Source organism: Mauremys reevesii, linkage group 6 (genome assembly GCF_016161935.1).
Source record: "Mauremys reevesii isolate NIE-2019 linkage group 6, ASM1616193v1, whole genome shotgun sequence".
Lineage (NCBI taxonomy): Eukaryota > Metazoa > Chordata > Testudines > Geoemydidae > Mauremys > Mauremys reevesii.
In genome coordinates this window covers 69,362,051-69,385,952 of record NC_052628.1, presented here as the reverse complement: position 1 = coordinate 69,385,952, position 23,902 = coordinate 69,362,051, and the positions used below count along the sequence as shown (strand labels likewise).

Sequence of the window (23,902 nt, the reverse complement as noted above, 5' to 3'; positions counted from 1 at the left end):
GCTGAACCGCTTTTCCCTTCCCAAGAGATATGATGCATATTATATTAACATTTCTGTATGTTTTTAATAATTAAGAAGAACAGAGAAGTTTTCTTTGTCTTTAATACAGGGCTTACAGCTTGCAGTATATGATTGAATTGATAGCAACTAACACTGAGTTGTAATGTTAATAAAGTAGGTCTACAAAACTTTTTTTGTAATGAGTTTTTGTGGAAATTAATATTGTCACAGGCAATACTCATATTATGTCCCATATGTGAATAAGCAGAAATACCATGATAATGTTCCATTTGGGGTCTTTTCATCATCAATATGTTTATAATATTCTAAGAAAGTGCAGTCTCATGAGGCCTTGTGTCACAAAATAATGTCTGATATTTAAGTCTGATTTTTGCTCAACAGCAGTGGATTGTGTGGCTGGGAGAGAAAGAAGAAAAAAGAGCATGGAATATAGACACTAAACAGATAAAAAGTTAAAGGATATAAAAATCTATACAGAATTAGAAATCAGTACATGATACTGAGCTTTCAGAGTCAAAAATTATACTTATTCAATTACTAACATTAGAAAAAAAAATCTGTGTATTAATATTGGCCTTCCTGAGTGTGCCTATCTGCACTGTTTTAAAATTCTATAAAATGGCTGCATGGTTTTAGCTAGAGACCTTGTTGTATCCTATTAGATACAACTGCAGCAACTCTAGGAGAAGGTTGCAGAGACATGAATGGAATAGTTGTCAGTGTGAAGAAAAGTTTCTAAAAAAGAGAGACCTCCATAAACCCATTAATAAACAAAACAAAGACTTTGCTGAACATACTCATGGCTTAGACCCTGTGTATACAAGTAGTTTAATATTAGTTAACGCATTCTGAAAGTTTACTGGCATTTGTTTAGTGCAGAACTGCCTGAAATTAGATGGTTTATGATCTTATAGCTTGTCTGCAGAGTTCAAGCATAATATATTTTTCTGAGAGTTCATCCCCATAAAAGCACTGAACAAACAGCAATTGGTACTGATAGAACACCACATCTTTCTAGGAAAATTTAGCACCCCCTGAAAAGTAGAAGTATGTAGTCTTACTGCTGCAGTACATTCTGATGCAGAATTCCATTGTAATAACGATAGAAAATCAGGGCCGGCTCTACCTTTTTTGCCGCCTCAAGTGGCGAAGCAAAGGAAAAAACAAAAAAAGCGGCCACAGCAGTGCTGCCGAAGAAGAAGAAATGAAAAAGCTGCCACCAAACTGTCGTCAAAGAAGAAAAAAGAAAGAGTTGCCACCGAAGTGCCACCAAAAAAGGAAAAATGAAAGAGCTGCCACCAAACAGTCACAGAAGAAAAAAAGATAAAGCTGCTGCAGAAGTGCTGCCGAAGAAGGAAAAACGAAAAAGTTGCGGCCAAACTGCCGCCGAAGAAGGGGGGGGGAAACCAAACCAGAGTGCCGCCCCTTCAGATTTGCCACCCCAGGCACCTGCTTCCTTAGCTGGTGCCTAGAGCCCGCCCTTTTGAAAATATTTTATCAAGTTTATCTCCAGATCCCATATACACAGAGGGAGACATATAACCTCTGTGCAGCTACTGTGTAAAGCAAAAGTTGTGCAGAGCACCCTAACATGGGCCCATTTTGCACTTAGGTGCATTATACTCATATTGGATAAAGGCCTGATCCTGCAAAATGTTGATCACACTATATGTAATACTGTCTGACTGGAATAAACCTGTACGTGTAGCCTACACATTCAAGATGCACTGTGTATAACAACATGAAGAAAGATATAAAGGTCTAAATTATCACATGTGATTAGTGATCTGCGGTGCCCAACTTCATAGATTCCAAGGCCAAAAGTGACTATCGTGATTGTCCAGTCTGATCTCTTGTATAACAGGCTACAGAACTCCCCGAAAATAATTCCGAGAGCGTATTTTTTAGAAAACATTCAATCTTCGTTTTAAAATTGTAAATGATGGAGAATCCACCATGAGCCTTGTACATTGTTCCAATTGTTAATTACTCTCATCATTGAAAATGTATGCCTTATTTATGGTCTGAATTTGTCTAGCTTCAACTTCCAGCCATTGGATTGTGTTATATGTTTCTCTGCTAGACTGATGGGCCCATTATTAAATATTTGTTCCCCATGTACGTACTTCTAGCCTATAATCAAGTCACTCTTTAACATTCTCTTTGTTAAGATAAATAAATTTTGAGTTCTGTCTAGATCACTATAAGGCATGTTTTCTAATCCTTTAAGCATTCTCATGGCTCTTCTCTGAACCCTCTCCAATTTATCAGCATCCTTCTTGAATTGTGGGCACCAGAAATAGACACAGTGTTCCGGCAGCAGTCACACCAATGCCAGATATAGAGGTAAAATAACTTCTCTACTCCTACTCAAGATTCCCCGTTCATGTATCCCAGAATCACATTAGCTCTTTTGGCCACAGCATCTGACTGGGAGCTCATGTTTGGCTGATTAACCCAATGACCCCAAAATCTTTTTTCAGAGCCACTGCTTCCCAGTATAGAACTTCCCACCCTAGAAGCATGGCCTGCCTTCTTTGTTCGTAGATGTATACATTTAAAGTTAGCCATATTAAAATACATATTGTTTGAGTGCGTTCAATTTCCCAAGTGATTGAATCACTTTGAATTAGTGACCTGTACTATTCATTAGTAACCATTCCCACAATTTTTGTGTAATCTACAAACTTTATCGGTGATTTGAGACACCTTAAATTAGCCTGGTTTTCTGAAGATGCCTTGTTCAGCATTTTCTAAAAGTCAGATTCCTTTAGGGTATCTCAAGTTGGCAGTCAAAGACAGAAGAACTCAAAGCCCCTAGTTACTTTTGAAACTTAGGCCATTATACCATCGTACAACAACATCCACAAGAGTGCCACACAAGGTACATTTCTCTAACACTGTACACATAATGAACACAATCAAAAGCTTTGTTTAAGGACAGTGAAGGTCACAAAGTCACAACCTATCAACATTAAAAACAAGATCAGAACTTAAAGGAAGAGTTTCCTACATTCCTTTGTGTTTTCTCATTGCCTACAATGCTGTCAATAACACTCTAATGTGCATAAGGCTTTCGTTTCCATCTCCAGCAGAAACTGTAAAGTAATGTGCACCCTAAAATCAAACTTGCACTTTTCTTAAAGGCAACTTCATATTCTCTTGCATCAACATATCAGCACATTTTAATATCACAGTCCATTTATTTAGGAAGCTGTTTTGCTCTAATATTTGTGATGTGTAGAGAGATTAGAACTCCTGGTGTCTGGGATCTCAGCTCAGTGTCGTTTCTCCTAGTCTACAGAGTATTGGATACAGCAGGAGTGGCCAAACTTACTGACCTTCCAAGCCACATACAATAATCTTCAGAAGTTCAAGAGCTGCAAGACATTCACAACCTGCCCCATGAGGCAGTGCTTGCCAGGGCGCGGGGCTTCTGCCCCAACATGTCACAGCAGGGCTAAAGCCCTTAGACTTGACTCCCTGCAGGGCAGAAGCCACTAGTTCCACACACTCCCACCCCAAGGCAGAAGCTCAGGGCTCACACCCCCGCCATCCCATTAGGCAGAGAAAGGGGTTCCATGAGTTGCACTTTAACTGTAAAAGAGCTGCATGTGGCTCACAAACCAGTTTGGCCATGCCTGGTGTAGAGTATTGTGTGAGCCTGCCTCTATCTCTCACTCCTCTGTCGAACATCCAAAGCCTTGTGAGACTAAGTGATGACAGAAATTCTCCCAAGAAGACATTTTGTGTCATAGAATTGGAGAACTGGAAGGGACCTCGAGAAGTCTCAAGTCCAGTCCTGCCTTGAGTGCAGGGGACTAAGTATTATCTAGACCAGGGGTCAGCAACCTTTCAGAAGTGGTGTGCTGAGTCTTCATTTATTCACTCTAATTTAAGGTTTTGCCTGCCAGTAATACATTAACGTTTTTAGGTCTCTTTCTATAAATCTATAATATATAACTAAAACTATTGTTGTATGTAAAGTAAATAAGGTTTTAAAAATGTTCAAGAAGCTTCATTTAAAATTAAATTAAAATGCAGCGCCCCCCCAGACTGGTGGCCAGGACCAGGGCAGTGTGAGTGCCACTGAAAATCAGATGGTGTGCCACGTTTGGCACACATGCCATAGGTTGCCTACCCCTAGACCATCCTTTACAGGTGTTTGTCTAAAAATCTGCACTGCTCTTAAAAATCTTTAATGACAGAGACTCCACAACTTCCCTAGGCAATTTATTCCAGTGCTTAACCACCCTGACAGGAAGTTATTTCTAATGTCCAACCTAAACTGCAACCTAAACTTGCTGCAATTTAAGCCCATTGTTTCTTGTCCTATCCTCAGAGATTAAGAACACTTTTTCTCCCTCTTCCTTGTAACAACCTTTTATGTACTTAAACTTATGTCCCCCCTCAGTCCTCTCTTCTCCAGACTAAACAAACCCAATTTTTTTCAATCTTTCCTCATAGGTCATGTTTTCTAGACCTTTAATACTTTTTGTTGCTCTTCTTTGCACTTTCTCCAATGTGTTCATATTTTTCCTGAAATGTGGTGCCCAGAACTGGACACAATACTTCAGCTGAGGCCTAATCAGCATGGACTAGAATGGAAGAATGACTTCTCGTGTCTTGCTTACAATACTCCTGTTAGTAAACCCCAGAATGCTGTTTGCTTTTTTTGCAACAGTGTAACACTTTTGACTCATATTTAGCTTGTGATCCACTATGATCCCCAGATCCCTTTCGGTAGTACTCTTTCCTAGGCAGTCATTTCCCAGTTTGCATGGATGCAACTGATTGTTCCTTTCTAAGTGGAGTACTTTGCATTTGTCCTTACTGAATTTCATCGTATTTACTTTAGACTATATCTCCAGTTTATCCAGATCATTTGAATTTTAATCCTATCCTCCAAAGTACTTGTAACCGCTCCCAGTGTGGTATTGTCCACAAACTTTTAAGTGTACTCTCTATGCCATTATATAAATCATTACTAAAGATACTGAACAGAACCAGACTCAGAACTGATCCCTGCAGGACCCGTCGATATGCTCTTCCAGCTTGACTGTGAAGCACTAATAACTATTCTATGGGAATGGTTTTCCAACCAGCTATGCACTCACCATACAGTAGCTCCATCTAGGTTGTATTTCCCTAGTTTGTTTTTATGAGAAGGTCATGTGAGACAGTATCAAAAGCCTTACTAAAGTCAAGATATACCACATCTACCTCTTCCCCCCATCCACAAAGCTTGTTACCCTGTTAAAGAAAGCTATTAGGTTGGTTTGATACAATTTGTTCTTGACAAATCCATGCTGACTGTTAGTTATCACCTTATTATCTTCTAGGTGTCTGCAATTTGATTGCTTAATTATTTGCTCCATTATCTTTCTGGGTACTGAAGTTAAATTGACTGACCTGTAATTGCCCGGGTTGTCCTTATTTCCTTTTTTATAGATTGTCACTATATTTGCCCTTTTCCAGCCCTCTGGAATCTCACCTGTTTTCCATAACTTTTCAAAGATAATCACCAATGACTCAGATATCTCCTCAATTAGCTCATTCAGTATTCTAGGATGTATTTAATCAGGCCTGGGTGACTTGAAAACATCTAACTTCTCTACGTAATTTTTAACTTGTTATTTTCCTGTTTTAGGCTCTGATCCTACCTCATTTTCACTGGCATTCATTAAGTTAGATGTTCAATTGCTACTAACCTTTTTGGTGAAAACTGAAACAAAATCATTTTGCACTTCTGCCATTTCCATGTTTTCTGGTATTGTTTCCCCCCACCCCCATTGAGTAACAGGCCTACCCTGTCCTTGGTCTTCCCCTTGCTACTAATGTAGTTGTAAAACATTTTCTTGTTACCTTTTATGTCTCTAGCTAGTTTAATCTGTTATGTGCCTTCGCCTTGTCCCTACACACTTTGTAATCTGACCGAGTTTCCACTTTTTGTAGGATTCTTTTTTGAATTTCAGATAATTGAAGATTTTCTGGTTAAGTCAGGGTGGTCCCTTGCCAAACTTCCGACCTTTCTTATGCAGTGGGATAATTTGCTCTGTTGTCCTTAATAATGTCTCTTTGAAACACTGCCAACTCTCTTGAATCATTTTTCCCCTTAGACTTGCTTCCCAAGGGATCATACCTACCAACTCCCTGAGTTTGCTAAAGTCTGCCTGCTTGTAATCCATTTTCTTTATTTTGCTATTTTCCCTCCTACCATTCCTTAGAATTATGAACGCTATCATTTTAGGATCACTTTCCACTTTCAGGACCGGCTCTAGGCAACAGCAAACCAAGCACGTGCTTGGGGCGGCACAATTCCAGGAGCGGCGTTCTGGCTACCCGTTTTTGTTGTTGTTGTTGTTTTTTTGCTTTGGCAGTTGCACTCTCGGAGCTTGGGACGGCAAAAAACCTAGAGCCGGCCCTGTCCACTTTCAAATTCTCAACCAGTTCTTCCCTATTTGTCAAAATGAAATCTAGTACAGCCTCTCCCCTACTGGGTTTCTACACCTTCTGAAATAAAAAACGGTCTCCAATACATTCCAAGAACTTGTTGGATAATCTGTATCCTGCTGTGTTATTTTCCCAACAGATGGCTGGGTAGCTAAAGTTCCCCATCACCACCATGTTCTGTGCTTTGGATGATTTTGTTAGCTGTTTATAAAAAGCCTCATCCACCTCCTCTTCCTGGGTAGGTGGTCTGTAGTAGACCCCTACCGTAACATCACCCTTGTTTTTTTACCACTTTTATCCTTACTCAGAGGCTTTAAACAAAACTGTCTCCTATTTCCATCTCAACTTCAGTCAAAGTGTATATATATAAAAGACAACACCGCCTCCCTTTTTTCCCTGCCTGTCCTTCCTAAGCAAGCTGTTCTTTCTATACCAATATTCCAGTCGTGTATTATCCCACCAAGTCTCTGTGATGCCAACTATGTCATAGTTCTGTTTATTAACTAGTTCTTCCGGCTTATTCCCCTTACTTCTAAGATTAATGTACAGACATCTAAGATACTGATTTGATTTTCCCCCTATGTTCTCTCTTGTCTCTCCTTTATACCACTGTAATGGCCCAAGCTCCTCCCAGATTCCCCCAGCTCTCCATGTTTTTGACTCAGCTGTGGGCTTTTGTCTCCTGCTAAACACTTGTCATCACTGCTAAATATGCCACAGCATGATACTCTTAACGGAATTCTTTTCAGTTAATTTTTAAAAAGTGAAAAAATTGTTACATTCCCTATAATCTATATTGTGTTGTGGAGTAATTCCAAGAGTAGTTCATTCATCCACCATCTTTTGAGTTTTCTCAGGTAGGTGGTGCAGTAACTGTCTCCAGAATTCAGACATACAGTCAATTTCAGTTTTCAGTCTTGCAGTTGAAAAAGATTCCCCAAAAGGGCCAATTTTTAGGGTGTTAAAAGTGGGGAGTTTTTAACCCAGTTAAGGAGGATTACTTTTCATCCTAGAAAAAAAAGTGACAGTTCTTGGGCAGTTGTTAACTGAAGGAGGAAGCTCTTGACCCACTGTAGTCTTTATGCTTTCTTCCATGCTATCCTCTTAGGCCTGGAAGAGTCTCCTACTTATGCAAGAAATGACCAAATCCCTCTTCATTCAAATTATTCCGTAACACACACTTCTGTGAAGCCTTCGGTGTTAGACTTCTGGTGTTCTAAAACAGAATAGAAACTAATTTAAAAAATAATGGACACAGATTTTGCTCTTGGGCCTTCAACTTGCCAATCTTATCTGCACTTTACTGTCTGTCTACTTTAGCGTATGTCTCCCTTTAGGCATAGTACAGTGCCAAACACAGTGACAGCACTCAGTAAAGAAAACAATACTTTTTAGGTCATTCAGAAATGGTAGTTAATCTCTTAATTGATGAAGTAATTTTAGAGGGATATCAAAGATAATTCTGATTTCTAAAAAAAGAAATGGATTTTAAAAGCTGACATGTGGTGATGTCCAACTGCGGGTTAGAAGAGAGAAGGAAGGGAGTAATAAACAAATCAGTGACAGTGCTCTTTGTAGATTTCCTGTGGGAAATACATTTGCATGGTCATGTCCTGATGTCTGAGTGTAAGGATGTGGCAAAATTCACATTATAATTAAATATATCAAGAAGGATGTACACTATGTAAAAATGTAACACAATAAAAACATTCAGATAATTAAGATTTACTTTTCTGTTCCTGGTGCACTGTTCATATAAAGAGTCTAATCAAATATTAAGCTAATAAGGCAATACAAGAAGCTATGCCTAGCAGTTTAATGGAGCCACAGCATAGAATTCAGTCAAAAATGTTTTTAAAAGGAATGAAAAAGAGGGAGATTGTTCTAACCACAATGGCTTAGAGCCCATTTGAATATGACATAACAAGTCCTCAGCCATCACCAAAAGACAGTGAAATTTGCAAGAGAAGATGAAATGTCTAATTATTCAGCTTTGATGAAAATTGATTACAAAAGATATAAAGTAGAAACAGAGTTCAATTCTAATAACATGGATTTTCTAATAATGTGGAACAACAGAAAGCATGCCTGCAGTAAATTCTTATTTTTCCACACAGGACTTCAAAATTATCAACATATGAGCACAATTTAAAGCTGCATGAACTCTTGAGTAGGTCTCAAAATAACCAAACAATAATTACTTCCTGCTTTGATATTGCAGTTCTACTGAAAGGTTTACAAAATATAATAGATGAGAAAGCTGGTGTTAATAAGCTAGTACTTTAACTGGACATTTAAAGAAGTGTGAGGTACAGTATCCAAATATTACTTCCAACTCTGCTAGGCCCTTATTCACTGTTTGCATAAATTTATTTAAAACTCAAATATTACATAGTGCAGTGAATTACACAGTATTATAACCAGTGTTTTATGCTGTATATTATACTGAGAGATTGTGACTAGCCCAAAATTTTAGAGATGTGGGACACCCGAGAATAGGACTCTGCTTTCCTCACTTTCAGTCTCCCATTGTTACCACTATCCTGTCCTGCCCCCTTTGAATGGAGAATCTACTTTACAGCAGCTCAATAAATACTCACTTCGGGATCTAAGGATCCCAAGCTTAGTTTTCAGCTCTGATGGAATCTTCAGAAGAGGGATTAGTAAACTTTCATTAGACTTTTACAAACCCATTGTTGATTATCTCTGGGACAAGCAGTTAATATCAGAAAGAGAACTCAAGGTAGCCACTGATAAAAATTCAATCAAGAGTAGAAAATGATTAACGGCTAGATTGTGACTAGCCCTGCACCTCTATATTTTTAAATATCCATTTTAAATATGCCTCTAATGACAACACCTATGATTATAAGCACAAACGCCTTAGACCTGAACTATCCACCACCAGAGTGGAATAGTTCTTGGGTGGCACTCCATGTCCCAATCTGAATAGAGGTACAAGTCAAGTTGCTTGATGACAAAGTAAAATTTTTGGAGTCCAAAATACATTTAGATTAAAGTTTGAATAGACGGGGGGGGAGGGAGGGGGAAATGCACAAACTGAGAACTTCCAGGTTCCCACACTCCACAAAGAAGAGTCATCAAACTTCTTACAAGGTTTTAACCGCTCTCACAGGAACTCATCACTAACTCTAGATTCTTTTCTGGATATTTTGCTTCAAAGTTTACTTTTACATTACCTCAGCTATTATGGAACACACCAGAATATCATGGCTAGATAAACAACAATGGTGGCCTTTTTTTTTTGCCCCTCCACTTCCTTTTCCCCCTAACCTACCCTTACAATTATTGATGGGCTGGGGGAGGAGGAGGAGGAGGAAGGGCAAGGCTTCCAGAGCTGACATGGTCACCCATCTGCAGAACTGGGCATAATGGGGAGGAAGCTGAAAAATTTCACTCTGGTCTTCCAGAAATGGAAGTTTTTCAATCTTTCCCTCCCATGACAAATTTTGAATTTTTGATCTTTCATCCCAATTCAGGATGATTTTTTTTTTCAAGAATGTGAAATGTTTCATGGGAGGAAAAGACTGTTTTCTGCTCTACTTACAAAGATGCACCTCAAAAAACCCAAACGCCTGGATCTTCACTAGGATTAAATCGAAGATACAAGTAGCTATTCATTGTTGAAACATTTTAAATAAAAAGGAACAACATACTTGCTAATATGTCTCTAGTGACACTTCTTGTTTCTCCACTAACAGCAACACCCTAGTTTTACTCCTAGCAAAATCAAACTGCAATGTAACTTTTTTGGTGCATGGATAGCTGCAGCTCTTTCACAACACTTTAGCTGTCTGCCCCTCCTACCGCTAACATCTTTGCTTTTCCTGGGTTCTACAACTACTCTCAATGGTAGCAGTGGAATGGTGCACTTCTGCACTTTAATTGTCTTCCCATGCAATCAACATAGGTCTCAAAATCTGTTCTCACAGATTACTTCCATGGCAACCTCTAGGCCAAAGAACGTTGAGTGATTTGCTAATCTATAAACCCACTGTCTCATACTGAGTCTTATAATTGGGATGAAAAACTCATATTCCCAAACTACTGACAGGCCCTTCCAGGAGCTCATCCAAGTGATTCTCTCCTGCATTCAACATAAATGGATACATCTCCTGCCAATTGTGTGACCCAATATTTGAACTGCTATGGGTCACACTCTCTCACTTTGGCTGACGACTAGGATCTCTCAGGAAGTAGAAGCAGACTCCTACACTAGTCAGCATTCTAAAACCCTCTTGCCCGTCCATTATAGTCACACTAGGTGTGGTATAGCTCAACACTATTATTTGTATTATCGTAGAATCTAGTCATGAAGCAGGACCCCAGTGTGCTAGGCACTGTACAAAAACAGAACAAAAAAAGGATCCCTGACTCAAAGAACTTAGTAAATGGAAAAAATAAAAACATTAAGGCAACAAGACCTGAACCAGCTTTTCCAATATCACAGTAAGATCCTCAATCCAGGACTTTGCTTTCCTCCACACTTTCCCTGTTATGCCTGAACAAGGACTAGTTCCAATCACAGTCCCGATGCAGAGGGAGATATCATCTAGAGGCTTTTGCCGCAAAGGTGACATAAATGCCCTAACATGAGTTAAGATGAATAGTTATTTTATTCATTTCAATAGGGAAATATTAAGTGGACGAAAGTATGGTAAGGTGTTCCCTCCTTCCAATTTTATTTGTGCTAAAATCCATTTAACATGACAGATTTAGGGATTTTCCTTTTTCTAACTGGACCTGAAATCCTATCTGTGCAACATTCTAGGTTGTTTCATTATTGTGACATCACCAAAGAGAACCTACTGTTCAATCAAAACCTGGCTTTGAACAATCAGTTTCCAGACCAGAACCACACTTACACTGTTAACACACATTTGAAGCAGCAAAATACAAAGGAACTTATGTAATAATGTATATGTCGAGACAATAGAAATTCTGAACCATTCTGCATAAAATATTTAGCAACAGTTCTGGATTAAAAAATAATAAACGAACATAATCTATTAAACAAATGACACATGTAGATGTGATCATATAAACATAAAAAAAGCATTAATGGTGAGCATTACATCCTATGGTAATAACAGTATACTGTAAATGGTTACAAACACTAGCAAAATCCTTATCATCTGAGCACAACCAGTAAATCAGCTAAGGTGTAGTGCTCAAGTAAAATAAGCTTTGAAATGAAGTAAAGATACACAGTGCTGAAATGGATGAAGCTGATGAGGTGTCCAGTAATGATGTATTTAAATAAGCCATTTGGCAGGAATCCGCACTCATCTGTAAATAATGCATCAGATTTAGGAAAGCAGCCTCAAAAGCATGAGATGGCTAAAAGCTAAACTGAATATTTTGGTAGTGGTAAAATCCAAAAGGTACAAATCTGACTTTAATCTCTCCCCACCATTCAGTCCACAAACCTCAAGTCCATAACACTGGATCAGTGCACGGGGGTATTTCTCTCTCTTTTGAGCAAAACAAGTGGTAAAGCATAATGTGGACTTCATACAGTATTCTGCCATAGATACAATCTCCACCAGTGATCAGTGCATGCTATATATTAGAATTCAGAGCAAAAAGACAGCAGCTCCCATAATGTAGCCCTCACATATTAAACCTGCAGAACTCTGAGGGCTGAAACCTATTTGTCTTCTCTGCTGGTACTAAATTATACTCTTGGGACACTGGAAAAGGGCACATTTGGAAATCTTCAGTTGCCAAAATGAGAAAAATCAATCCTAATCCCACTCAAAGGACAAAAAATCCTTTTCCAGCAGAACTGAAATAGAATTTTTCAATTTCCTGGCTGCCTGCCTTTAAGGGTCTTCTCAATTTCATGCAGTGAAAGTGAAACTGACAAAAAGTCTTCCAGGAGGGCAGCAGGGAAACCATTTCAATTTTTCCAATGGAAAATGGATTTTTTGGGGGTGGGGGGGGAATTGCAGTTTTCCCACAGAAAATTTTCATGTTTCCAAATAGGGCATTTTCTATGGGAAAATCATTCCTATGAAAAATTCCAACTAGCTCTACTTACAATACTCATTGTGCCTTGAGAGTCTACCAATATATAGGGCTGGGACACAGTAAAACAAGAAGTGGGCAATGAAATAGGTTAAAGGTATCAAATTAGCAAATACCACCATTAACACATCTGAATGATTTCACGTGACCACAGTACAACATAAGATCTTGTGAGGAATGTACCACATCTTATAAGGAACATGTCTTATACTGTTGAGAAAAAATAGTCTGGGATTTCCCTTTCATTATTCTGAAAAAAACAACTTTTTATTAAGGAGAAATAAAGCAAATGGAGAAGAAACCTGTAGTCCAGATAATGAAAAAAATTGGCTCACATGCTGCAGAAACTGTTCAGAACAGTTTGTCTTGTGAAACGTGATCCTTGTAATAGTGCTGAAGTTGGGGAGACTCAGGCAGTGTTTGTACTAGAAAGAATCAATGATAGCTGTCCCTATTTTTCAAAACAACTGCAGCCTAACAGGTATAGAACGCTGTGTCTGGTCAGGAAGGAAACAGGGCAAGACAGTCTCAGCAAAAGCATCTGAGCTAATCCCCAGGCAAGACAAAAACAGTCTGAAAGCAGTTCATGCTCAAATGGTTTACATGTGGCTTGTGCCTGGCCAGACAAGCATAATAATTTTAAAAGTGTGTGTTTAAAATTACGTTCTTGCGCACATCCACATTATTAGAAGCAAAGAATATTTTCAGGCATCATTTTTAAAAACCTGGTTTAAATAAGTTCTAATACTATTTATATATCAGTTTAGAATGGACAATAGAACAGGGGAGAATTTCAAAACACCAGAATCATCTCATGTCACGGTGTCTCTCCACTTCTGGTATTAAAATGCTGTATTTAAGAAAGAGTGTGAAGAACAAAATAGAAAATAGAAATTAATAAAATCTGAAGTAATGGGTACATAGATCATGAGTTAATTCCATTAAAAAAGTGAGCAGAATTGTGTCAAAATGAAGTACAACACTGAATGCAGACTTCCTTCGTCATCCTTGTTAAGTGCATTAAACGCTCTTTCATATTTTCACTTGAGGCTTGAGCATCAATTAAAAGTGTCTAAACCAGGTCAGAACAAATTTTTCTGTGGCTGTTTCTCAGGTGAAGGGAGGACATTAAAGGAAAAAAATATATTGGCCAAACAAAATTTTCAGAATTTCATTAGCTGAGAAACCATGTATATTTCTTAAAAGTAAACATAATAAAGATTATTATTTCTGGGTCATAGGACAAATATTCCAGCACACATTTGAAGAAAAGATATTTAAAATTCACCATTAGATCAATTCTTGTATGTAGCTCTGACTAAGAATACTAGAACGAAGAGATAATAGCAATATCATGGCTCCATTCTCATATTATAACCTAGCAAAATAACGTAGATAAAGTAAAACATTATGAAAAGTTTGCCCTCCATAGTTTTCTCAGAAGAGGGTTCAATCATGTAAGAAAGAGTAAATAGAGAAAGTATCCTACAGCCTCAGGGGAGTACACAGAGCATGAATTAGGCTATGGCTACACTAGAGAACTTAGAGCGGCACAGCTGTACTGATGCAGCTGTGCTGCGGAAAGATCTCCTGTGTAGCTGCTCTGAGCTCTCCCGGCGACATAGCGCTGTGCACACTACCACTTACGCTGGTGAAACTTACGTCACTTAGGGGTGTGTTTTTTTCATACCCCTGAGCGACATAAGTTTTGCCGACATAAGTGGTAGTGTAGACATAGCCTAAGTATCCAAACTTCATCCCTTTAGTGGAGTTTGGCTTTACTGATCACTGAAAAATCTTAACAGAAACCTCAACCTAAACTTTCTTCCTGAGGCTGGTTCCTCTTAGGCCAGAGGTTCCCAAACTTGGTTCATGGCTTGTTCAGGGAAAGCCCCTGGCGGGCCACAAGATACTTTGTTTACCTGCCGCGTCTGCAGGTACGGCCACTAGCAGCTCCCAGTGGCTGTGGTTCGCTGCTCCCATTGGCCAGGAACGGTGAACCGCAGCCACTGGGAGCTGCGAGCTGCTGTACCCATGGATGCAGCGCTAGCACATCTGTCTGTTTGCACTGGTAAGCACCTTCCCAGCTGTTGCGTATGTGTACCCGTGCAAGGAAGGTCAGCCAAAAAAGTGAGTGGTTCTGGTTGAAAATGGGATGTAGAAAAGGATGTTGTCTTATTCAGTGCATCAGAAGGAATCCACAGGGCAAAGATAAAAGGGTGTGTTTTGTTGGGGGGGTGGGGAGTGATTGGTTATTTTTTGCAAGTCTAGGGTGGTTGGTGTGGAGTAGGCTCAGTGTTTGAGTGTAAGGCTGATGTAGCTATATCTGGCCTAAAGCAGAGTTTTGCTCATAAGAACATAAGAACATAAGAAAGGCCGTACCGGGTCAGACCAAAGGTCCATCTAGCCCAGTATCTGTCTACCGACAGTGGCCAATGCCAGGTGCCCCTGAGGGAGTGAACCTAACAGGCAATGATCAAATGATCTCTCTCCTGCCATCCATCTCCATCCTCTGACGAACAGAGGCTAGGGACACCATTCTTACCCATCCTGGCTAATAGCCATTTATGGACTTAGCCACCATGAATTTATCCAGTCCCCTTTTAAACATTGTTATAGTCCTAGCCTTCACAACCTCCTCAGGTAAGGAGTTCCACAAGTTGACTGTGCGCTGCGTGAAGAAGAACTTCCTTTTATTTGTTTTAAACCTGCTGCCTATTAATTTCATTTGGTGACCCCTAGTTCTTGTATTATGTGAATAAGTAAATAACTTTTCCTTATCCACTTTCTCAACATCACTCATGATTTTATATACCTCTATCATGTCCCCCCTTAGTCTTCTCTTTTCCAAACTGAAGAGTCCTAGCCTCTTTAATCTTTCCTCATATGGGACCTTCTCTAAACCCCTAATCATTTTAGTTGCTCTTTTCTGAACCTTTCTAGTGCTAGAATATCTTTTTGAGGTGAGGAGACCACATCTGTACACAGTATTCGAGATGTGGGCGTATCATGGATTTATATAAGGGCAATAATATATTCTCAGTCTTATTCTCTATCCCCTTTAATGATTCCTAACATCCTGTTTGCTTTTTTGACCGCCTCTGCACACTGCGTGACATCTTCAGAGAACTATCCACGATAACTCCAAGATCTTTTCCTGACTCGTTGTAGCTAAATTAGCCCCCATCATGTTGTATGTATAGTTGGGGTTATTTTTTCCAATGTGCATTACTTTACATTTATACACATTAAATTTCATTTGCCAGTTTGTTGCCCAATCACTTAGTTTTGTGAGATCTTTTGAAGTTCTTCACAATCTGCTTTGGTCTTAACTATCTTGAGTAGTTTAGTATCATCTGCAAACTTTGCCACCTCACTGTTTACCCTTTCTCCAGATCATTTATGAATAAATTGAATAGGATTGGTCCTAGGACTGACCCTTGGGGAACACCACTAGTTACCCTCTCCATTCTGAGAATTTACCATTAATTCCTACCCTTTGTTCCCTGTCCTTAACCAGTTCTCAATCCATGAAAGGACCTTTCCTTTATCCCATGACAGCTTAATTTACGTAAGAGCCTTTGGTGAGGGACCTTGTCAAAGGCTTTCTGGAAATCTAAGTACACTATGTCCACCGGATCCCCCTTGTCCACATGTTTGTTGACCCCTTCAAAGAACTCTAATAGATTAGTAAGACACGATTTCCCTTTACAGAAACCATGTTGACTATTGCTCAAGAGTTTATGTTTTTCTATGTGTCTGACAATTTTATTCTTTACTATTGTTTCAACTAATTTGCCCGGTACCGACGTTAGACTTACCGGTCTGTAATTGCCGGGATCACCCCTAGAGCCCTTTTTAAATATTGGCGTTACATTAGCTAACTTCCAGTCATTGGGTACCGAAGCCGATTTAAAGGACAGGTTACAAACCTTAGTTAATAGTTCCGCAACTTCACATTTGAGTTCTTTCAGAACTCTTGGGTGAATGCCATCTGCTCACATTAGGGGGGCTCTCTATCAGGAATCCCTAATCAAGTGAACCTGCAACTTGCTTGCTTTTGATCATACTCAGTTCCATTGTGCAGGAAACATGAGTGCACAATTCAGTCTTTTAGTTTCTCCCTATCTAGTCATTGCTAACTTCGTTGATAATGCTTCTAAAGTAAAATCAGAGTGTGCATGCAGATTATAGGGCACTTTACAATATCACTCTGAACCCAGAAATTTTGGTTTTAGGCAAAATTTTCAAAAGGAACAGAATGCAGGCAGAGAGCAAGGAATACTCACAAGTCACATGCCAAGGACACTATGCAGAGCAGTAGTGTAGTTAGAAGTAATTATTGGGCCCTCTAAATTAGCTGTGCTATTCAAGGCTACCTTCCTACCAGTGTAAAACCTTTATCCCACAGATGGAAAAATAGCAACTTGCCCAACAATCACTCTCACGTATCCGAGTAAAGAATGTGTAATTTATTATAATTAAGGAAATAGAGTCCTTTCTAAAGTAGCTGTACTGATTAGGGGACATTTCTCTGGAGCAGAGACAGATAGCAGCAATATGCCCACTAATCAATCTCACATTTCTGCCAAAGGCAGAGCTTGAACTCAAAGTGCAACTCAGCTTCAATGAACATAGCATGACCCTTTGAGCCACCTAGTTACTGTGACAACAGCTTGCCTGGAAGCCTTCTTGCTGCATATGTGTGCTTCATTTGCTTCAGCTAATGATACTCTTGAGTTCTTGCCAAACTTGATTTGAGCCCCAGATGTGGGCAAAATCATGTTTTAAAAAAAGAGTTGATTTTGTAAAACGCTGGTATCTTGAGAACCCCTTGCTCCTAAGACCCTGAATTTGGACCACTAACGCTATAAAAAAACCTCATGGGGCACAGCAAATTTCATTTCCAGTAAAAGCATGCAGATTTTAGCACACTTAGAGCTTATCTACATGAACATTTAGCCCGCAAGAAAACTAGGGTGTCAATTTACCCCATACTAGCCTGCCACCCAATAAACGTCCAAATGGACACTCTTATTGCTCACTTACAGTTCCCTAGTGCACTTTGATATACAGTAGAACCTCAGAGTTACGAACACCTTGGGAATGAAGGTTGTTCGTAACTCTGAACAAAACCTCAGGGTTGTTCTTTCAAAAGTTTACAACTGAACATTGACTTAATATAGCTTTGAAACTTTACTGTGCAGAAGAAAAATGCTGCTTTTAACCATCTTAATTTGAACGAAACAAGCACAGACACAGTTACCTTACCTTGTCAAATCTTTTTTTTTTTTTAAACTTTCCCTTTTTTTAGTAGTTTACGTTTAACACAGTACCGTATTGTATTTCCTTTATTATTATTATTTTGTCTCTGCTGCTGCCTGATTATGTACTTCTGATTCCAAATGAGGTGAGTGGTCGACTGGTCAGTTTGTAACTCTGGTGTTATTAACTCTGAGGTTCTACTGTAATTCCATTTCAAAGCAGGGTAAATCTAAGTGCACTAGAGAGCTGTTAGTGCACGGCAGCAGGATCCACATGGACACTTTTTGCACAGCAGGCTAGTGTGGGGTGGATTTTCATTCCATCTTGCTGTGAACTAAATGTTTATGTAGACAAACCCTTTGAATAGTTGACCTTCAGACAGAAAGTGATGCTCAACCTTACCTATAGCAGAGCTGGTGTTCTGCTATAAGAATTACTGCAATGAAGTATAGACAAGCAGATTAGATCACTTTAAGACAAACACAAGAAATGCATTCTTTGTTTCATAATTCACATTACTGTTAGGTCTCATCACATCTGACTTTGCACCTATCATATGATCAACCCACTTAGGGTCAAGGGAGAGAGATGTAGACTGCTGCTTTACCTCCAGAATGGAGACTACTTACATTCTAATAATACCAGCAGAAATAATGGGACTCAGACCAAATGGCAGCATGAGTCGCAAACAGACACAATTTATTGTATCAAGCTAATATTGCTCAATTTTAAACAAATAATCCAATTAAGGGGAAAAAAACAAAAGACAAAAATACCCTAAAACCAACTCAGCTACTGTGTGAGGATATTATATTCTTCCTGTTTTGTATGGATTTATAATGTTTGGAAATCAATATGACTCAAGTAATAAACAAAGTACTGAAAATAGTAACAACCAATGGCTCAGCAGGATGCAACATCCTTGAACTTTCTACAGAGCCTCACATGAAAGGATTTTTCCTGTAAGATTTGGCACTTCTGTACAAACTACTACTTTAGTACTGTTTCCATAAAATATTTATACTTACCATTATAAAATGACACTGGGAAATCCTGCACTTCAGTTGGTCTGTACAAGCGATAGTACCCTGGCAATTAAAACTACAGGTAAGGGACTTATTGTGTTTACTGAATCATATTTTTTGATAATCTCACTGAGCTTCCACCAGTTAAACAGTAGCTATTTATTAGTGAAAAAACACAGATTTATCTGAAGATGCATTGCAATGCATTTTTTTTAAATAAATGTAATTACATTCTCTACTTCCTTTTAACTTTCATGCGATTTTAGGAGATTTTCTACTCCAGTCATGTTTCTCTTCCCCTTACTGCTTCTCTTAGTCTCCAAATCTGGCTCTCTCTCTATATAGCTCATCTATCTCACCTATCTCCAATCCACCTTTCCTTACTGTCCTACCTGAAATCCTCTTAACCCTCTACCATCTCTCAATGTCCTGTGATCTTCAGAAGGCTCAGCCCAATCCCTTACTTCACTGACACTCATGGTAAGGGCTTCAGAGTTGCACCGTGAGCAGAGAATGGTGACTAGTCACAGGGGGTGCCCTCCCACCAAATACGCAGAGGCAGGAACTGTCTTGCACACATGATATTCTGCTCCTCCACACTGCTCTACCAGCCCTGCCATATTCCTAGTCAACACTGCTCTAGCAGGTGTCCTGCTGCAATTAGTGAAGTCCTTTTTCAGCTGGTCAGTAGATGCCACAGAGTGACTCTGCATTATGCTGAACAAAGCAGGCATTAATGCATGCATTTTCCACATCGAAATTTCCATGCTAGGCAGGGGATGCGCCTGCTGAGAGTGGCTGGCTTTCTCTTCCACTTTTATTTTGTCTCCTGAAATCCACCTGGAGCTCCTCTCATAGAGAGCATCTGTGAAGGGACATCCATAGGCTCCAGAAGAGGATTGGGTATGATACCATACATATCATTCCTTCTACTCTGGTAGATTGCCCTACACTGGTATAAAGACAGTGGATGATCTGCAACCACTCTCTTTTTTGCCTCCAGAAACAATAGGACATATTTTTCATAATATATTTTAGTGAACTTTATCCACTGCTCTGATTCCTACGATATTACAAAACACAGCTGTGTAAGGGACTCCACCCAACTCTCAATTCAGCTTTACACTAAATTTAAATAAAATGAAGCTTCTCACTATGGGCATTGGGTGGCCTAAACTTGCTGAGAAGCAGAAGTAGCTAGATGTCAGAGTTCAGAAGTGCTTAACATCAGACATCAGAAACTAAAGTCGCTTAATCAAATGATGCTTTATTTGTAGTCACTTGGCAAGATTCTCAGTTGGCATAAAATGTTTTAGCTCCATTGACTTCAATGAAGCTATGATGATTTACATTTGACCGTTAACTGTTTTAACCTTATTTATAGTTTAATGCTTTCTTAATGGGTGACGCTACTTTAAGTGGTATCAGAATACTTTTTATTACAAATATTTCACCATTTTATTTCCTTTTAAATAACTGTACTATATTTGTGTTTTGCTTTTTTCCCCCAGTAAGACAAGGCACATGTCCTGAGACAGTGCTACTGTACAGCAGCTGCAGCACTCTCATGATTAACAAACAGACCCCAACCATGGCAATATCCCAGCATGTCACAGTCCCTGATGTGTGTATGCTGATCACTGAAATAGAATTCTTGTAATACTATTGTTTGACATTTTCACCTTCGCAGTACGGCCAACACCACTTACTGTACATATTTTCTTAACACTGAAAATAGCCTCCTTTGTCTGTTCTTTAAGGAAATAGCTTTAGTCACATCTTATTAATAGTTGTGTTTTTATTAGACTGGTTTTCTGATACATTTTAAGTGGATCTTTTACATTCTGATCTGTTTATAATTCTAAAATAAATCCATCGGTATCACTCATTCATTCCTAAGTTTCAGTGGGAAAATCTGTGTCTTGGGGATCTTATGAGCCAACACACTCTCACAGCTTAAAAGGCAGGAGGTTTGTTGTCTATAAAAACTTAACTTTAAGGCAAACTGTATACTATTATTGTTTTCTAAAAGATTTCACTGAAATATGCCTTAAGTGCTATGCAACACAATTTCTATTTCAGCAATGCCATTATGAAGAAGCCACAACAACCCTTAACTTATCACTGTGTAACACTAGAGTTAGTAAATCGCTTTTGTCATTTACAAATACAGATCTTTTTAACATTGTCAATTGTTTAGATGAACAATTCTTAATTTGTTTTGAAGTTTACGAATTTAGCTATTCAAGTCTCTCTCAGGTATAAAAGTAATACCATCATAAGTACCAACATATGGCATGAAGAAACTAATTAAAAAGCAAAAAAAACATAGTTCTTCCCTAGATGTGATCAATGAGTTACTTAACTCTCGGGTGTTTAATGAAGGGACTACAAAAGAATAAAATTGTTTAACAGTAAACTTGAATTCTCAAACAAATTTCCAGTCAAAAGTAGAACATTGTACCTTTTGTTCCAGATGGCCTGGATTCAATAAAACATTTAGAAACATGCTTAACTTTAAACATGAGTAGTCCCACTGAAGTCAATGAGACTACACTCATGATTAAAGTTAATCACGTTCTAGCACAAGTAAATATGAGACCAACAAAAAAAACCCAAACATTTTATTGCATTTTTGATTAACAGACTTTTTGCATTCATCACGTCAATAAATGCAGAAAAATTACTAAAAATGTTAACCAAATGTATAACTATGAAAAAACTGTAGTTGTAAACATACTAATTTATTGTTGTCATTGATTAATTACAATAGATTTTTTTAAATAAAAACATTTAAATATTCCATCACAACCATAAAACATTAACTGGAAGAAACTACAATTTTATTATCTGATTTGTCAACTAGTAAACCTGAATGCTAAGTTAGAGTTGCAATAACCTCAATGGGAGTTGGACTGGACCTTTAAAAAGGAAATTCTGACTTTAGCGAGCGATGGGAAAAAACACACACAGTATTGCTTTTTTGTGGGAGAGGGGAAAAATTAGAGGTTTGCTCACATCCAGAAGCAAAATAAAATGTTGTTTCTCCACGCATCTCTCTTTAAAACCAGGCTTCAGTGCACGTATAAATGGCATTGAACAATGTCACTGGAATTTATGAGCTATTTTTAAGTCTAGTGAATCAATACATGTAAGCTACATATCCAGTATCTATATATCATCCAATTCTCCCCCACTGGGAATTATGCCATTTACACAGAAACGCTGGACTAGTTCCTATACATCCGCTATTGAATAAGCTACTGTAAACTTTGAGAACTAAAAAAATAAGATTTTCAACAAAATGGCAAAGCTTCACAAAAATGAAACCACAGGAGTAGCAGCTGTCATAATAAAACTGAACATGAAATCCCTTAGCGGTCTGTTTCTGAGGAGAATTACAAGCTTTCAAGTGTCCAATATTTGGATAGTAATCTCATGGATCCTATTTCACACTCCCAATTACTCCCTTTCTTTACTTTGTGTGAAAGTTTCACTATTTAGAACAATGATTTTATTTATTTGCATACATTTGGCCATGTAGTAGCTGGTAACAAAATAATCAGTAACCAATAACTAGAAGATGGAAGTTAAATTTGTTGTTTGTAGTTCCCGGTGCTGTCATTTGTATACATTATATATGATGGGAGCACTGGATGCTATTCTATATTACTATCAAAGGAGGACAAATAAATATTATGAGATATATCAATTACTGGTAAATGGATAACACTGTTATTATATCTTTTCTTTCAGCATGTGTCTCTGACTAAAGTAATGTAGAATGCTGAATTTCTAATCAAAATTACCGGTTTCTGAGCTATGCTCAAGCCTCCAAAAGATCTCTCCTATGACCTAGTTTCATGTGAAGTGTCCCTTACAACTTTAAGACACTGCAATAGGTCACATTTGTATTTCAGAACAAAAATATAATGGTCAAAATTTCACTCTTTTGCCAGTATTAGTTGTGTGATGCAATTCTTTTCTCTTGTTTTGCAAACCGACAGTTGGCATGCATTAAAACAAGAGTAACTATAGAATTGCAATATTACTAGCAATAAAATCATAACAAATCTCAAAGTTTGATAATGTGGTTTATTGTATTAGATGTTGCCACACAGGAAACCAGTCATCTCAACAGGTAATCAATTACAGCTTGAATTAAAAAAATTTAAATGTTGTGTGTGTGTATATATATATATTTTTTAGAGGGAGTTTCTTAAAGGAGGGGGCAATGTCTATGAGTGTACATAGACACACACACACACAGCGGAAACATGACCAGGTGGCCATCCCACAATTCTGTGTGTGTGTTTCATCTACCCCTTCAGGCCAGGGTGCTTTCATGGCCCCAAATGAATGAGTATGAATATTCAAGGGAAAAAACAGCTTTTCCCTTTTATATTTTCTGAAAAGTACCACTTTAGCCATGTAATAACTGAAGACTTACCAACCTTTTTAAAATTTATGATAAATAAGTTAGAGTCCAACAGAGTTAGAGATTTTCTGAATTGGGTATTGTATTCAATGTTGATTTTTTAGAGCTCTCCTCCCATCAAGAGCATACCAGAGGTGAGTCAGACATTGGTTTGCTTACATTTATTTATTTTAAAAGGAGTTTTTGCACCAAAAAAAAAAAAGGATGAAAGAAAACAAACAAAAAATCTTGTAACCAGATTATTTTTGGACTAAAGGCTGCATTAGCTCTTAGAACAACTTTGCCTTCATGAGAGGCTCAGTACTGCTGTTCCTCGGTAACCTCCAAAAACACTCCTTTCCAAAGTGATTGCAACCAAGATGACAATCTTTAAATATAGAAAATCTAAGGGCACTTCTGACAAGAGATCAAAAGAATGCTTAACCACGGTGTTTACAACAAGATTTAGTTCCCTAAAGGAACCTCTCCTCATTTGTACAGAGTTGAGAAGCGCAGCTATAAGAAATCATATGTCTGGATAAGAGGGCAATCCAAAACCTGCTTGCTATGTTTAGCGAGCTGGAAATAGTTACCACTCAGATATTACAGTTTGAGGTTTTAGGCCTGTATTAAGACTTTACTGTAAGAACACCAAAAAAAGACATGCTTT

The 23,902-nt window shown here is 38.4% G+C and overlaps 1 protein-coding gene across 2 annotated transcripts in view; it reads right to left on the bottom strand.

Annotated features, from left to right (window-relative positions):
- COMMD10 (COMM domain containing 10) overlaps positions 1-23,902 on the bottom strand; it is a 161,516-nt gene that overhangs the window by 26,222 nt on the left and 111,392 nt on the right. Inside the window, exon 6 of one of the 2 annotated variants that reach the window (XM_039545848.1) lies at positions 18,819-18,878. The exons of the other annotated variant lie outside the window; for it this stretch is intronic. Within the exon in view, the coding sequence (XP_039401782.1) occupies positions 18,819-18,878 (60 nt within the window). The remainder of the gene's footprint in view (positions 1-18,818; positions 18,879-23,902) is intronic. 2 annotated transcript variants of the gene reach the window in all.